At 43.6% G+C, this 18,308-nt stretch overlaps 1 protein-coding gene across 1 annotated transcript in view; it reads left to right on the top strand.

Annotated features, from left to right (window-relative positions):
- sema5a (sema domain, seven thrombospondin repeats (type 1 and type 1-like), transmembrane domain (TM) and short cytoplasmic domain, (semaphorin) 5A) overlaps nucleotides 1–18,308 on the top strand; it is a 251,957-nt gene that overhangs the window by 176,452 nt on the left and 57,197 nt on the right. The window contains exons 13-14 of the mRNA XM_078538724.1: nucleotides 4,280–4,461; nucleotides 4,694–4,837. Coding sequence (XP_078394850.1) covers nucleotides 4,280–4,461; nucleotides 4,694–4,837 — 326 coding nt within the window. The remainder of the gene's footprint in view (nucleotides 1–4,279; nucleotides 4,462–4,693; nucleotides 4,838–18,308) is intronic.

Raw genomic sequence — 18,308 nt, forward strand, 5'->3', positions numbered from 1 at the left:
TGTCTTGATTAGATACCTAATACATGCTTTTCTCTTTGGTTTGTTAGTCCCCAATGGCTTGCAGGCCACATTGCAGTAGAAGCTCAATTCTGAATGCTCTCATGATCTAATTTCTAAAATATTCATAAAAATATTCACAGCGAATAAGAAACTAGATACCTCATGCATTCGCTTACAACTCCAGCTGCTTACCTTGCTGCAGTCCCAAGAGAGATGAAAAAAAACACTCCTCTGTCTTCACCATGGATCCCCAACTTCTGAGGTGATTGCTATAGGCATTGTGCTCATCGCCAGCGATTCTCTCAGTAGTTAAAATCAGTGCAAAGTATTCCTCTTTAAACGCACTCTTCATGAAGTCTGTGGAGTCTGGATTTGTGAGTGGATGAGTAAGGGAGCTATGAGAAGACAATTCAGCTGAGTCTGGGAAGAGTGTCCTGCAGTCAGCATTGCGGTGAAGCAGTCTGGGAAGAGTGTCCTGCAGTCAGCATCGCAGTGAAGTAGTCTGGGAAGAGTGTCCTGCAGTCAGCATCGCGGTGAAGCAGTCTGGGAAGAGTGTCTTGCAGTCAGCATCGCGGTGAAGCAGTCTGGGAAGAGTGTCCTGCAGTCAGCATCGCGGTGAAGCAGTCTGGGAAGAGTGTCCTGCAGTCAGCATCGCGGTGAAGCAATCTGGGAAGAGTGTCCTGCAGTCAGCATCGCGGTGAAGCAGTCTGGGAAAAGTGTCCTGCAGTCAGCATTGCGGTGAAGCAGTCTGGGAAGAATGTCCTGCAGTCAGCATCGTGGTGAAGCAGTCTGGGAAAAGTGTCCTGCAGTCTGGGAAGAGTGTCCTGCAGTCAGCATCGCGGTGAAGCAGTCTGGGAAGAGTGTCTTGCAGTCAGCATCGCGGTGAAGCAGTCTGGGAAGAGTGTCCTGCAGTCAGCATCGCGGTGAAGCAGTCTGGGAAGAGTGTCCTGCAGTCAGCATCGCGGTGAAGCAGTCTGGGAAGAGTGTCCTGCAGTCAGCATCGCGGTGAAGCAGTCTGGGAAGAGTGTCCTGCAGTCAGCATTGCGGTGAAGCAGTCTGGGAAGAATGTCCTGCAGTCAGCATCGTGGTGAAGCAGTCTGGGAAAAGTGTCCTGCAGTCTGGGAAGAGTGTCCTGCAGTCAGCATCGCGGTGAAGCAGTCTGGGAAGAGTATCCTGCAGTCAGTTCTTGTTGAAAATAACAAGAGTGACATCACAAGGCAGCGCAAGAGAGCAACGGAGAGATCAGAATGAGCACGAGTGCGGGGAAGCTTCAAAAAGCGATGTCAGAACAAAGGTGAGAGCTGATTGGTGAGTAGTGGGTAAGTGTTTTTCTCCAGGTTTTTCTCCAGTTTAAAATAGATTAAGCTAAGGAAAGGTAAGAGTTCTAGTTTTTTTATTTAAAGTACATAAATAATTTAATGTTTTTTATTGTATTTACTGTAAGGGGTTTTTTTTTTCAACTAGAGGCATGGCAGGGTAGCTCAGACCCGTGTTACGTACCACCTGCAACATGTGGGAAGTCCTAGATGCTCCTTGCGCTCTGACCGACCACGTGTGCAGGAAGTGCCACCAACTGCAGCTACTTGAGCTCCGAGTTTCGGAGCTTGAGCGGTAGCTGGAGACACTGAGATGCATCCGCGAGGCTGAGTGTTTCGTGGATAGCATGTTTTTAGATGTGGTCATCCCACAGCTTATAGAAGTTCAGACAGAGAAGGAATGGGTGACCATCAGTCAGAAGAAAGGTGTCAGGCAGGTAGTCAGGAAATCCCCAGGGTGCATCTTGCTCGAGAACTGTTTTTCTGTGTTGGAAAACAGAGAGAGTGACGGTTCTTCTGGGGAGTGCAGCCATGCTCATGGCACTGTGAGTGGCTCAGCTGCACAGTGGGGGAGGAAAAAGAGGGAAAGAGCAATAGTGGTAGGAGACTCGATAGTAAGGGGAACAGACAGGTGTTTCTGCGGCCGTAGGTGTGACTCCAGGATGGTATGTTGCCCCCCTGGTGCCAGGGTCAAGGGTGTCACTGAACGGCTGCAAGGCATTCTAAAGGGGGAGGGCGAACAGTCAGATCGTGGTACATATTGGTACCAACGACATAGGTAGAAAGAGGGATGAGGTCCCGCAAGCAGAATTTAGGGAGCTAGGAAGCAGATTAAAAAACAGGACCTCAAAGGTAGTAATCTCTGGATTACTTCAGGTGCCATGTGCTAGTGCACATAGAAATAGGAGGTTAGTCCAGATGAATGCGTGGCTGGAGAGATGGCGCAAGAGGGAGAGCTTTAGATTTCTGGGACATTGGGACCATTTCTGGGGGTGGTGGGACCTGTACAAGGCGGACTGGTTGCACCTGAGCAGGAATGGGACCAACATCCTTGCGGGGAGGTTTGCTAGTGTTGTGGGGGAGGGTTTAAACTAACTTGGCAGGGGGATGGGATCCTGAGAGGAGGTTCAGCAGGGGGAGATGCACAGCCAAAATTAGGAGCGAGAGCAAGTGAGTCTGGAAGGCATAGAAATTAGAGGCAAGTTAAGGCACAAGGGAGTTTGGTGAGGTTGGATGGTATTTATTTTAATGCAAGGAGTCTGACGAATAAGGCAGATGAGTTGAAGGCACAAACTAACACATGGAAGTATGATGTCATTGTTGTCACAGAGACACATGGTTGAGAGAGAGGCTCAATATTCCAGGATATAGGGTCTTCAGGCGAGACAGGGAAGGAGGTAAAAGAGGAGGGTGTATAGCAATATTAATCAAAGAATCAATTACAGCAGTAAGGAGGGATGACACCTTAGAAGGCTCCTCAAATGAAGCCATATGGGTAGAAGTGAATGCTGCAAAAAACAACTGAAAGTTGGGTAGTTGGAGAGAGGCAATCATCATTGTTCAACAATCTGGGGACTCTTTATGATCCATCAATTTCCATGACCGAACAGCAATCCTTTCCATATGACAGAAAATGGAGGTTACCTGGGAAGAGTTCTCCTACTAGGAAAACCTATGACTTGGATTTTGCAGTAGTAATGATGGAACAACTGTCAGTGTTCACTGTCATTACTCCCCTGAAACTGACAGCAACTTATGGGCCAGGATTTTACGGCCTCTCCTGCCTGGCGGGATATTATGGTCCCGCTGAACTGAATAGAAATTTAAATGGCTTGCTGCATTTGCCGGGGGTGGGGGGAGACACGCTGTGGTGGGCCGTAAAATCCTGGCCTTGGAGTCTTCATATGCGCAGTTAAATATGGGAATCCAGAAGTTGCTGTCAGTGATTCTCCAGTTCTCCATAGGGTGTGGTGTTGAAATATCCTCAGACTGCAATCAATGAGAAATCATTGAACTGTCAAGAATGTCTACTTTAATGCTATTAGTCTTGCTGTAAAATGCCTTGAAGAAGTAGTGTCTTGTTGAATAATCTGTAACTGAGGCATGTTTTAATCACATGTTTGATGATATCAGTGTTGCTGTATACCTGGAGATCCCTTTGACTTGGCATCAAATTGAAATTAACATCAGGACATGGGAAATCCACACCACAGCGATTGCTAGATCTTTGTGGACAGCTTTCTTCAAAGTCAGTAGTCAGCACTGTTACTGCGCTGCTGACTGCAAAATCCGGGCCTATAGTCTTACTATGAGGACTTTTAATCCACAGACTCCACTAATGGATGGTTTGTCATTTTCTCCATACAGCTCACTTTAGACCTGCCTGCTCTAGTCCACACTTTTCACCTTGGATACTCTTAGTGTACCTCTTTTTGAGATATTTAATTTGGAGGATACTGTTTTCTTCTTCTCCCACCTCAATCCTTTGCATGATTAAACAAGCAGTTTAATTTTCAGAAGTAAACTGAAGTGATGCTGCATCATTGGTAAAGGATTAAATAACATATCTTGCATTTCTAGAGAAATTGAAAATAAGGAGTTATCACATCTAAATGTGTTAATTTTAAGTATTTTTAAAAATAACCTTTTTTTAACCAGCAAACTATGATATGAGTAGACTGCTCTTCTATAACATTGACTGTATTTTATAAGTATATGGTTTCAGTCCAGATGTTCTGCAGATTGTGCTGTTTTGGAATTATACATTCCAGTGATAATATGAAATGTATTACAATGGTAATGATCATCACTGATCTGAATGCAATTGATGTGTAAACAGTAGCTAATTGATTTCAAAATATGAGATAACCTTTGTCAGTATTTGTAACATAAACAACCACAAATAATCAATTCCTGTTTTACTTTGTGGTGCCCTGATGTTTTATTGGGTGTTTGCCTTTTAGACACGAAACATGACCATGGATGGTAATTTTGGATCCTGGTTGCCATGGAAACCCTGCAGTCATACTGATGGTAATGCCATTGGTTTATGCACCTGTAGAATCCGCCTGTGTAATAGTCCAGCTCCACAATGTGGAGGTCGACAGTGTGAGGGTCGCAGCATGGAGGTCGCAAACTGTTCCAGGTAAGCAAAGAGATTGGAATTAACACTAAGTATCACAAATTGGGTATTATTTACCAGCCCTGTTTTGACCTGGTTCACACCTCTTAATTTGACAATTATCTTGTCCTGGTAAAGTTGGATATCTGAAAAATCTAAACGATTTTCATTTTATGCATTACAATGCAGAATCTTCAATGTTCTGATTGTAATTGTTCAAACCAAGAAGTTGACATCTTATCACATTGTTTAATAGGAATGGTGGCTGGACTCCTTGGACACTGTGGTCTCCCTGCAGTACAAGTTGTGGAATAGGATTTCAGGTCCGACAGCGATCTTGTAGCAACCCAACTCCTCGGCACGGGGGTCGTGTCTGTGTGGGACAGAATCGCGAAGAACGGTATGTGCAATTATTCCTTGAGCGATAGACTTCAATGTATGATTTGTTTTAGAGAAAAATGTTGGTTTGTAATTGCCATGGCCTGAATCGGTGAGTGTGCGCGATCGGCGGGCCTGGAAGTGCATGAGAAATGGGCTTCCACCTGCGATCGGCCCCTGAAAGCAATTTCCCGCTGGCTGGCTAATTAACAGCCAGCCAGCATGTAACGCGCACTGAGAAAGCCTCAGCGTTGCCAGGGGGCGGGTGGGAACGGGAAGTGGGAGGGCGCCGACAAAAGTGAGCGTGCAGGTGGGCGCTTCTAGCGAGCTCCCTGAAGGCAGACAGCTGCTGTGGAGCTACCTCAGGGAGCTGCAGACCTGGACAGATTCAATGGCAAGAAAAAAATGCACTAAACTGTGTCTATGCAGCACATTCAAGCACTTGACAGCAAAGCTCAAAAATCATTAGTCCTCAGATATTTTTCTTATTATATTTCTCCCCAGACATTTCATCCTGCCCTGGATCGAGGTTTCAGCAAAGATGTAAAGGCCCTTCCACCAACCGTAAAAATGGATGGGCCACATAAATTCAATTTCAATTGCTTCCTTCAGGCTTAATTGTTGGTGGGCGCGCTTCCAACTAGCGTGCGCGCTCACTGAGCGGAATGTTGCGCAAGTACACAATGACGTTGGGACGCACACCCAACATCTCCTCACGCGATTTCACGTGCTGTCAGGTTGGGTGCACGCCCATATAAGCAGCGCAAATTTCTGGCCCATATTTCTACTTTGGGTTGAGTTTCACTGCATTTCAAGTCAGGCCTGTTTTGATTAGAGCTCTGTAACAAGAGAACATTCACATTAGATTAGATCTGAAGGACTTTGTTTAGAGCCTTGATTCAATGGTTGGATGCTGACAGGTGCCCACTGACTTTTCATGGGCTTTTGAGTGATAGCTTGCTGTCATCGAGCATCTGGTCTGGCATGGCACTCTCTACAGGGGATCTGTTATATGTGTGAGTAGGGCAAATAACAGTGTAGCTTTTCAACCAATCCAATTGAAGAAGCCTCACTAAGCCAGTCAGAGTCTAAACCAGGCAGTATAAATTTGATTTAAATCATGTATAGAAAGTGAAATAAAGAGAGAGAAAGAAAGATGGGATTAAGAGAGAGATAAAAGAGACAGAAAGAAAGAAGATTCTGTGATTCTGTTTTGTACCTCCATGGCAATGGTTACAATATACTTTAGGGAAATTAGGTAAGTGATATCAGATGCACAAGTGGAAGGAAAAAAAGGCTGTTTATCAGGATGTAAAACAAGAGCCATCACGCACCTGGGTGCAAGATAAACAACAGCGTGGCTATTCAGCCAATCCAGTTGAAGAATGGGACTCTTATCATCCACTGTATCAAACTGTGGTTTAGTTCATAATCCCATGATTGTATTAAAATCTTCGAATGATGTTTATTTATTCTGTGCATAATAGTGAGCAAAAGGCAGTAACGGTTGTCCTGATTCTTCGTGTGGAATACTGTATCGGATAATCTACTAGTAAACTAACTATCTACCTTTACAAAAGTAGAAATAGCAGCATTTGAATTTGCTGGATGTTGTAAAGCTGTATATGATGGAGGATGAATGGAGTATAGAAGTGACCACCCAATGCCAGTGATGTTGAAGGTCACCATGGCGTTGAACTCCTATGCTTCTGGATCTTTCCAGGGATCCACTGGAGACGTGTGGAATCTCGCAGTTGGTCGTTCATTGCCCTGTTCAAGAGGGCCAACAAATATGTTTTTGCACCAATCTGGGTAATCAAGCTGAGAGAGCCATTGGATTCAGGATCATTGCTGGATTCCTCCAGGTGCAATGTGTGATCAACTGCATACATGTGGCTGTCAAGTCTCCTATAGACCAGCCAGTGGCATTTATCAACTGGAAGAGCTTCCATTCCATCAATGTCCAACTGGTCTGTGACCATCACAGAAGGATCCTTCAGGTGGGTGCACAGCTCCTGGGAAGCAGCCACAATGCATACCTACTTGGTAGTCCCAGGTGCCACAACTTTTCCCACTCCCTGCATGCCTTCAGGAATGGATAATCAGAGACAGAGGCTATCCACTGAGGATATGGCTGCTACCATCTGTGAGGAACACACCTGCCAAGGATCTGGCTGAGTGACCATCGAGCTAGCCACTGGGCTTCTGAATATGTGATTCAGGTGCCCAGATCAATCTGATGGAACCCTTCAGTATGAGCCAGCAAGGCTTTCCAATATCTTGGTGATCTGCTGCGCACTGCGCAACCTAGTGCTGCAGAGGGGGGAAGAAGTTGGACAATGAGGATCTCGTGGATAGCAATGCCTCCTCCGATGATGAGGATGTGGAGGAGGCTGCTGACCAGGCGATGCAAGATGAGGGACCCCAGGGACCTCCGGCAAGGAGCAACAAGATGCAAGCAAGGGACACTCAGGAGGCTCTGATATACACAGATGTTTCATGTGACCCTTACTACCTGTTGGATTCACACCAATAAGGCCTTACTTTTCTGCAGCACTGCTGTTGCGTCCTTCATTTACCGTTCCATTAGCCTGCGCCCAGTTGCACATCGCACAGAAGCAAGGGTGAAGCGTTGACTGCGATCTCTCATAACCAACTTCTTGAGATAGCTAGGGTATAACTGAAATCCCATAGGGCTGCAAAACATGGGAGGAGATGTTTCTCCAACGCATTAAACTTATTTTAAATGGCACAAGATATGTAAGGCTTCACACTTTGACACTCTCTTCACCCCTGAACCCCAAGTACAGCCGGCTCACTTCTTAAATCTTTTATAAATGCTCCACATGGTGTTCACCCCTGAGCTTTCAGCTGAGCTGAAGGCAGGCTGCTGACCTTGCTGCTTCATGGGCAATGGCATGACCTTGGTGGCCACATTTGTCTGCCTGAGGCCTGGAGGGCTCCACCATACTGAGGGGCCCCTGCACAGGTACAGGACTCTCCTCTGTTGTTGCAGCTACCTGAGGTGTTGCTGTCACTGAGGGGCTGAACAGTCACAGTTCACACCAGGAATGCGCTGAGGGGAGCCACCAGATGCAGAAGCAGCTGTTCTTCCTCCTTTACAAGGCACAGTTATACCTCCCTGCTGACCTGAGAAGGATGAGGAACTGGTGGAGACTCCAGGCACCTTGTCTCCCCTTGCTTTGCCACTGGAAGCTCATGGCCAGGGCGATGGCATACAGGTCTGCACACATTGCTAGCATCCACTGACTGGTCTGCTGGATCTGACTCTCCATGAGCCATGCTCCTCCTCCTGTCCCTGGTGAAGAGAACCTTCTGCTATGCCTTTGCAACCTGGAGGAGAACCTGCAAGGAGGCATTACTGAACCTTGGGACCACCCAGGATCTTCCTTCTGCCATGGTCTCTGTCACTTTCCTTCCTTTCTAGAGATGTCCTGGCAGTTCCCATGATATTGAGTGCTGGAAGCCCTTCAAGTATGGCAGTAGCACCTGCCATGGTCTGACCTCATGCCCCTCCGCTGCCTCAGTGCCTACCTCCACTCCTTTAGCGGTCAGCCCTCACATTTGCTGACTCTTACTTGGGCGATTAATCCCCACCCGAGCAGTAACAGTTCCTGCTTCCAGTCCGATGACAGAATCTTCTGCCTAGCCACAAAATTGGGCCCAGAAAATAACACTTGTTACAATCCCCATAGAGATCACTAGCTTTTACAAAGAAATTTGAACTTCTAGTTAATAGCTGAGCAGATGAGACAACACGATTTGTTATGATCCCCAGCTGAGGTTACCCCTTGAGAAGCTGATCCCGGAGTGGAACCCTGTTTGATAGATCCTAACTTTTAATTTGTTTGTTTAGATACGTGGAGAGAGGCCACTGAACAGAGTCACAGGAGTCCGTTGATGAGTTTTTAACAAAAGAATACAACATTTATTCGACAAGAAAAGATGAATTATATTACAACACTTCTTCACCCACAGCTATACCTTTTATAGATGTATACAGATTTGTAAGAATAACACAAGTTACAAAGATATCTTATACTCTAATGTTCACAGTAAGTGCACAGTCCATGTACCAATAGGCACCCTGTGATCAGTCACACCACACCCTGAAACCAAATGACAGATGCCACCTCAGCCAGATGCTATAGATCTCTCTTCAACTCCCCCAAGACACTTGTCACACCGTAAGCCAACCGGTCTCACTGCACTCCGTCTTTCACGCAGGGCTTCCAATCTCTACTCTCCCAGACCTTGCCTTGGAATCTTCTCCCAAACCAATGCTTTCTCTCAGATGCCTTCCTCCAGGGTTCAGCTCCAGGGTTTTGAACTCTTCCTCTGATGTACATTTTCCCTGGGTCACCACATGCATTCAAACTGTCTTCCACATACTCTCTCTCACTGACTCAGCCATAAACAGTACCCGCTGCTTCACATGCCCATAGTAAAGAGTTAGAGACCGTCATTGGTCTCTTTGGACATTCTTGTCTCTTGCAAGCTGTTCTTGCTTTAAATATGCTTTCTGCAGCCTTTGTCTCTCTAAATATAAAGCTTAGAGCCTTTCTCTCTGCCTCTCGCTCTTAACTTCACTTATCAGGACCTTCTCTAGGTTCCTGTCCTTCCTTTGACTAGAAGGTCTGCTTGGGACTTTCCCCTGTTCCATTCATCTGGATTTTGGGGTCTTTTCTTTAGCTTGGGGCTGACTATCTGTCCCCTTTGCTCCAGTCTCTCCTAGCAGCTACTTCCAAAACCAACTGAACTGAAACAGCTTCTAAAATCAAAACTGCTGTTTCTCTTGTGTGTGTGTGTGTCTGTGGGAGGGATCTGCCTCTCTGGACCCTATTGCTAGGCAACAGCCCAATTCCCATACTCTTATTTGTATACCTTGGCAGCAACAGTCCTAAAAACCTTATTAGATGTGCAAGCGCCTTTTAAAGTGAAACTAAAACACAATTTGACCTTTTCTTAACACACAGATACAGAAATACAAATCAAACTTAAACTTTATAGCTAAAACTCATTCCTAACACCTACAGATACCAATATAAATTACTTACGCTATCTCTATTTCCTAACTGATTTGACATTTTAAAACATTTACTGTAACAACAGACTAAAAGTGCCATTGATGAAATATTGTTTTTCTAGACAAGTTATACTTGACTGCAGAACAGAACTTTTAATGTAGTGGAAAAAACACACAATCGGGTATTTGTTACACTGTTCTTTAAGCAGATATTCAATTCTTTCAGTACCAGTCCAAAATGATTCTCCTGATGGCTTACTTCCGAGCTTTTTCCTTCCCATCCTGGAAACTTTTATCTCCAGAACTGTCTTTCACTGTGCAAGTTTTCCTGGAGACTTCTCCCTCTAGCTAAAGCTAGGTAAATCTTCCAACACTTGTTTTAACCCACAATTTTGGTCTTTCCAGTCCCCGAGCATGAGCTCCCACCTGCATTCCTACTTGGTGAACCACAGTGTCTTTCTGCCTATTGCTGCTCTCCCTCTCCTGGATCATAACAGACTAACCCATATCTTTTTGATATTCAGTGATATTTTAGGAAAACCTGTAACCCAATCTTTACAAGAGCTTCCTCTGCACCCTTCCCCATGGCAATGTGAATCACATGGGCCTAGTATCCAGGTAGAAATGCTGATTAGCCATTCTTTAGATTCCAACTCTAAGCTGGAATCAAATGGACAGATCAAAGTATACCTTTTTACAACCTTACGTTTTAACACTTCCCTGGGTCCATCCGTCCTCCGGCATCACTGCTGTCTTCGCCATTGTCTGAAAGTGTGAATATCTTGCACCTTCTTTTCAATAAAACAATGTAGGCTTTCCTTTAATCTTTAACAGCTCCATCACCCAGACCTGTTGTCAGGCAGCCTTCACCACAGGTCAGCTGACTCCTTCATTTTATCCTAAATTTAAAGACACAGTCCCAAAACATAATCTTTTAAAGCTCAGAATTGCAACAGAGTGAAAACCAGCTTGGAAGTACTCCAAACTTGAAAGGGTTTTGAGGCTTACTTTCTTAAATTGCCATTATTGCTACAGAACGTTAAACTTTAATTTTCACCTGGCAGGAACTGTGAAGACAGGGGGTAGGGTAAATCTTCCTCCTCAGCATTCCCAGGACAGAGCTTTTTGAACCAGGAACATACACCAGAAAATAAGCATGCACTGCCAATGATTTCCCATCCATGTAAATGTGTTGGGAGCATTAAAGTAGCCTGCTAGGAACTTTGAAGATGAATGTTTATTCTTGAATTGTAAAAACGTTCTCCAATTTTATTTAATGACTCTAAATAAACTATAATATTCACTGGCACAACAATCACCAAAATATCGTTCAGGGCACAGGACACCCTGTCCACTCTTCTAAATGGAACGACTGTCTGTCTATTTAAGAAGGTTCACTGCTTGGGATGCGCCAAGCAGTTGTCATTTTTGGAAGATTTTTTTTAATGGCATTCTTGAAGGATGCATAAATCTTTTATACCAACAAATGGAAAAATGTCAGAACAGAATTAAGTTACAAATCCTTATCAAACCCAATATATAATTAAACTTTCAGTTTTTGGGTGCAGTGCATTTAATCTGTAATCCAGATCCTGGAATTTTATAGCTTCAATTTCATGTTGCACCATAGAGCTGAATAGCTGCTGGCTTTAGATCACAGCACTCAGCCTAACATGAATTAGGTTTGTTCATTTGGCATCTTCTTCTGTGCAACTAACAAACACTGTGAATATTGTCACGTTCATTTTAACCATCAACCAGTGAAGTGACTGCGCCAGTCTTGTATGCTGTGCAGTGAGTCTGCACAAAGCACACGTTACAAAGGGGAGCATGTTCAGGATAATCTTTGAAGGGAATAGATTTTGTTATAATTATATATAACTTACACAGTTATATCTAATTTACTCTGATCCCAATTTTTTTAAATTAAATGATTGCATAATAGGTGTGAGCTTAAACCTGTACAAGGCGTTGGTCAAGCCACAGTTAGTGAAAATTGTATAGCTTTGGGTTCCCATTATAGAAAGGATATTGCAGTTTTGAAAAGATTCACAACAGATTCACCTAGGGTGGTGCTAAGGATGAATGATTCTGTGATCCTGCCCTTGAGCATTGGCCATTTTCACAGTGAACCCAAGTTAGAGATTCTCTAATTTGTGCTCCCTGTGAGAACAGGTCCCCATTGGGAGCTCAGAATCACCCACAGAGTTATGACTGGTTACCTGAATGCTGGGGCTGTAAATCAGTAGAGCAGAACTGATGGAGCGGGGGTGGGAGGGGGGTGGAGAGAATATCTAAAATGGGGACCCAAAGCTATACAGTTTTCACTAATTGTGGCTTGACCAACGCCTTGTACAGATTTAAGCCCACACCTCTTATGCAATCATTTCATTTTTAAAAAATTGGTATCAGAGTAAATTAGATATAATTGTGTCAGTTGCATATAATTATAACAACATAATTCTTGAAAGAATTTATGAGGTAAATAGTGAAAGCTTATTACCATGGGTCAGGTAATTGGTGATGAAGCCAGAAATTTAGGATCAGGATTAAATGCACATTGGGAAGCTTAGAATTCTTTTATCAGACAAAAGGGGCAGAATTTTAATCATGTCGCACCATTCCTGACGGTGGAACCAGGAAGTGGGTGCTACTTCCACTCTCTTGTTTTTTGCTGGTTCCCATGCAATTCTAATTAATATTTAAAGTGCCAGCATTGTGCACGGGAGACACATGCGATCACCTGGCGGGGGAAGTTTATCAGTGGTGAAACCCACTGTCAGCTGACATTGCAGCATACATGAGCAGGCAGTAAAAGAGCCTCTTGGTCAAGCAGGGAGGCTCTGCATCACAGCCAGAACTTTCCTGCCCAACCCCATTGCCCCATTACCATAAGACTTATTGAGAGCGCAAAAGTGGCATGGGTGTTTTTCAAATTTAAATTCACTTGTGACTGTTTCACATTCCCTTGGTTTCACTTTATCCATGTGTGCATCATCATTATTTGTGAGGCTTTGGTTTAGTCAGAGATCTAAATATATTGGCTCATGATTGGCACACAGTGATAGTTACAGTTGAGTTAGGGACCATAAGACGTAGGAACAGAAATTGGTCATTCGGCCCATCGAGTCTGCTCCGCCATTCACATTTCTTTATTTGGAAGAAACAATGTTGTGTTTTTGCGTTCACTCTTTATTGAATGTTCATGTTAGTGTTCAGTGTTGTACTCGCCACTCTGTGGGACATGGCTGAACTTGCAGGCCCAGCTGGCCATCCCTTCTATGCATTGTAAAAGACATTGTCTGAGATCACTCAGAGGGGATAATTGAAATGTTGCAGGTGAACTCAAAGCCCTATAAGGACTCTGCCAGCCAACACCCTGAGATGGACCCACATGTGGACAGTATTGACACTGCCCTTGAGGTCCTTCATTTTCTTACCTTGACTGACTTGTTCCCTCCCATGATGCCAGGCCCTTCCCGCTTCACTCGCTTTTGCCACTCCCACCCCACCCTTTGTCCTCCCTTGTTTCCCGCTTCCACTCTTCCATGCCCTGACCCACTCCACAGCCCCCTTCCTCCTCCTGTTGTTGAGCCTCCATGCAAGTGCCCATTCTTGTGCACCTCCCTTGTGCTGCAGAGTTCAACAAATAAACTGCTGACCTCAGACAAAGTCGAATGTTGTGCACCTACTTTAAACAAATGTGAACCGGGTGTCATGAAATTCTTGTGTGCCACTGACTTTATCGAGTTGGTGGGATGTAATTACGAAATGTTTTAATATAATGAGTATTCATGGCATGTAAACATACTACAAGTAGGAACCCACCACAGGATGGCACGAGGCCCGACCCACCACAAACACGCCACTGACTTAATCTCCAAATTTGAACCTGCTATCCTGAAAGTGAAATTTCAACTTCTGCCTAATTAAGTCACCCCACCCTGCAAGAGTTTCCCACTCTTGCAGGCCCAATAAAATCCTGCTCCCCCCCCCCGCCCCAACACAACCAAAGTTATTGGAGATAGGGAAGTTATAACTGCAATTGTCTATTAAAACAAGTGAATAATCGCATTTCAAGGGAAATTTTACTATATAGTTCAGCATTCTTTTAGCTTTGTCGGTTGGTATTCTACAGTGATTGGACAAGTTGATCTCCCTCTATTTTGATACCTTACGTAGACTTCTTATGACACCCATCATTTCTTCCTGTACACTCTGCAACTGTCCATACTGAATTCAGTGGCAGTTTTCATCCACTTATACATTCCATCTGATTCAGTCTGAAAGGCCTTAGCTGGCTTCATTGAATTTGACTATCCTTTTTGTAGTTGATACTGTCTGCCGATTTGTATTGAGCTTCTGATTCTAAAGTCCTTAATATGAATTCAGACTCTTTATGGGGGAATTTTATGCCAAATTTACCTCACTATGAGTTCACTTTGGCACAAAAATCCTAGTATAATAATGGTTTTGGTGGTTAAAGCTTAATTTTGTGTTAGTTAGAAGCTATAAAATTGGACTTCCAAAGTAATTTGTCCCTCTCTTGAGTGTATATGTAATATAAAGGTCACGTGACTGATTCATGAGTGGCTGTTCGAGCTAAGTGGCAGTGCTCTGATAAAGCTCCTTTTATATTTTAGTGGGAACTCCTAAATTCAAACAAGCAATAACAAAGGAAAGCATTGAGCTGATTCAGTAATTTAACTTCTCCAACTCAGTGTCATTTGAGTTTTGTTTTCTTCATGTCTTAGTATTAGCGCAGCTATTTTAAGCTATGTTTACCCACAAAATTGTTTATTTTAAGATATCAAGTTCTTGAAAGAATCATGCAGGAATAATCTAGAAAATTCTTGCTTTGAAAATATGTGGCCCTGATTTTTCCTCTTCCATATGAGCTAATGACCCAGGATTTTCTGAAAAAGTAATGGTGTGTGAACAGCTTGCCCAGTTAGTGTGTTCTGTAGAACATAGGTTAAAGCGATAAGATTGGTTTCCTGGTCTCTGGTAACTAAAAACTTTACTGTCATATAGTTTGTTACATCTCACTGCTTGCACTCACACTTGAAGAATAGCATCGGGGGCCTGCCAGAATCTATGGAGTAATATTTCAACAGGATTCTTTGACTTTAAGAGGGAAAGGCAGAAGACAATTGGCAAGATAAAAGTGATGAGAATGATATGCATGCTAAGGGAGGTTTGATCAAACTGTACAATGATGTATTTTATGTATTGAATTGTATTAAACATGACCACCCAATCAGTAAGCCTTTTTCTAAAATGCCAGGGTTAAGTATTTGCTGATTAGGGCAAACCCACTTCTGTAAATGCTTAATTGGAGACAGATTGATAATTAAAAATAGCCCCAGATGGGAGACATTACTCAAACTATTTGATTCCGGTACATTGGATATTTCCAAAAAAAAAATCACAATAATAATGGCAGTAGGCAGGGGAAAAATGGTACTCCAGGTGATTTGCTTCATAACACGGCTTGTGAACCAGCAGAGCAGCACTGGACATCGAGGTCATGCTTGATAATAGACTTTTGAGACTTGCCACTAATTGTTTTTTGTTTTTGAAAGGTTGAATTCCCTTTTAATGAAAAATACAGTAGCATGGGGAGAATTTCCCAGTAAAGTGTACATTGTGCATGTGTCTATTTTGCTTGAGAGTGTTCCTGCTAAAGTGAAAGGAGGCAGTCATCATTTTATACCCGGAATCAATTACTTAGTTCCCAAGCTTGAGTTTCGTTAATTTAACAGACTTCTAACAAAAACAAGTTCATTTTAGTGGGGCAGAAGACATAGAGGCTCAGGCCTGAGGAAAGAACAGCACATTGAGGTCTAACTTGAAGTGCTGCCAGTAGAACCGAAAAAAAACTTGGCCCTAATTCATTAGTATGGAGCACTGCTCTCAGGTTTATTCAGCAATAGATCCTAGCTGAATAAACATACTGATGTTTTTGGAATTTTCATAGATATTTTGGAAATAAGGCTGAACTTGTTTAAAAGGCTAGCTCAACAACCTGGGAAGAAGCTGACTATCACCCCTGATTAGATTTCAGTTTTGACATTGTTTGCAATGAGGATTCCTGATTTTCTCAGAATAGGCTCTGTAAAGGATTCTGATTCTGTATTTAAAAGCCCTGTGCTGTACCACGTTTCCACATGTCAGATGAACATGATTAGCAGCCTTTGCGTGCAGCTGCTTGGCAAGTTATCAAAACTTAAGCCACAGCAGACGGCAGAGTTTATACAGCACTGTGGCCCCATGGGCCAATTCAAGTAGCGAGGTTTGCCAAGGTCCCTGGATTATTTGTCCTTGTTCTACGCCATTTATACTGTTACAGCTGGTAGAAGTCAGCTCTAAGTTTTTATTCCTGTTGCTAGTTATCCTCACAAATGTATTCTCCATACAAGGACATTATTAAAACATGCAGCACATAGCCAGTTGAGGTGCCATAGAATTTTCGCTGTGATCGGATGTTTACATTCAACTAAACTGGTCAGGAAAATCCTGGACAGACATCTATCAGGATGCAGAACATATCTGGTCAACTATTGTCCATTACTTAAAACACGATTGAAGCAGGTGGACAGGTGATAGAGCAATAAGATTCTGTTTAGTATGCATGTTCCTGAATTATTAACAAAAACAGAATTACCTGGAAAAACTCAGCAGGTCTGGCAGCATCGGTGGAGAAGAAAAGAGTCGACGTTTCGAGTCCACATGACCCTTCAACAGAACTGAGTATAGTTAGGAGAGGGGTGAAATATAAGCTGGTTTAAGGTGGGGGGCGGGGGGAGAGAAGTTGAGGGTGGGGTGGTTGTAGGGACAAGCAAGCAGTGATAGGAGCAGATAATCAAAGATGTCACAGACAAAAGGATCAAAGAGGTGTTGAAGGTGGTGATATTATCTAAGAAAAGTGCTAATTAAGAATGGATGGCAGGACACTCAAGGTACAGCTCTAGTGGGGGTGGGGTGGAAAGACTGACAAGGTATTAGTTGTAGATTTAAAAATAATGGAAATAGGTGGGAAAAGAAAAATCTATATAAATTATTGAAAAAAACAAAAGGGAGGGGGAAGAAACGGGGTTGGGATAGGGGGAGGGAGTTTAAGATCTAAAGTTGTTGAATTCAATATTCAGCCTGGAAGGCTGTAAAGTGCCTAGTCGGAAGATGAGGTGCTGTTCCTCCAGTTTGCGTTGGGCTTCACTGGAACAATGCAGCAGGCCAAGGACAGACATGTGGGCAAGAGAGCAGGGTGGAGTGTTAAAATGGCAAGCGACAGGGAGGTTTGGGTCTTTCTTTGGGTCTTTCTTTTTTTCCGCAAGAAAGACCCAAACCTCCCTGTCGCTTGCCATTTTAACACTCCACCCTGCTCTCTTGCCCACATGTCTGTCCTTGGCTTGCTACATTGTTCTAGTGAAGCCCAACGCAAACTGGAGGAACAGCACCTCATCTTCCGACTAGGCACTTTACAGCCTTCCGGGCTGAATATTGAATTCAACAACTTTAGATCTTAAACTCCCTCCCCCCATCCCCACCCCGTTTCTTCCCCCTCCCTTTTGTTTTTTTCAATAATTTATATAGATTTTTCTTTTCCCACCTATTTCCATTATTTTTAAATCTACAACTAATACCTTGTCAGTCTTTCCACCCCATCCCCACTAGAGCTGTACCTTGAGTATCCTGCCATCCATTCTTAATTAGCACTTTTCTTAGATAATATCACCACCTTCAACACCTCTTTGATCCTTTTGTCTGTGACATCTCCTATCACTGCTTGCTTGTCCCTACAACCACCCCACCCTCAACTTCTCTCCCCCCGCCCCCCCACCTTAAACCAGCTTATATTTCACCCCTCTCCTAACTATACTCAGTTCTGTTGAAGGGTCATGTGGACTCGAAACGCCGACTCTTCTTCTCCACCGATGCTGCCAGACCTGCTGAGTTTTTCCAGGTAATTCTGTTTTTGTTTTGGATTTCCAGCATCCGCAGTAGTTTTTTGTTTTTATTCCTGAATTATTACATTGGCTATCACATCGAAACATGTATTATAGATAACAAGCACTTGCAGTATTTTTCTTTTGTAAATGAGTTCTTGTTGGAACTTTGAGCCTACCATAGATCCCGCTCTGATTCAGTGTGTTGCCACTTGTGTGATGGTCTAAGTGTCTTACATTAATCCAGTTTGACTCTCACTGCCCTGTAGTTACCTGTACAATAGTGCAACTAAGGGCATAATAATACTACTACTTTTGATGTGAACTTGATAGTTTTCTGCAGGGTTGTGTATTCGGAACCAGGGAGAAAAGTTCAGAAAAGAAGCAGCATCGTTTTGATAAAATTGAGATCGATGAGAATATTTTGCCACAGAGAGAAGGAAAGTGGGAGGGTGCCCCATGCTGCTGTCACACAACTCCAAACTACTGAATTCGAA

This window comes from Cetorhinus maximus, chromosome 3 (assembly GCF_964194155.1).
Source record: "Cetorhinus maximus chromosome 3, sCetMax3.hap1.1, whole genome shotgun sequence".
Classification (NCBI taxonomy): domain Eukaryota; kingdom Metazoa; phylum Chordata; class Chondrichthyes; order Lamniformes; family Cetorhinidae; genus Cetorhinus; species Cetorhinus maximus.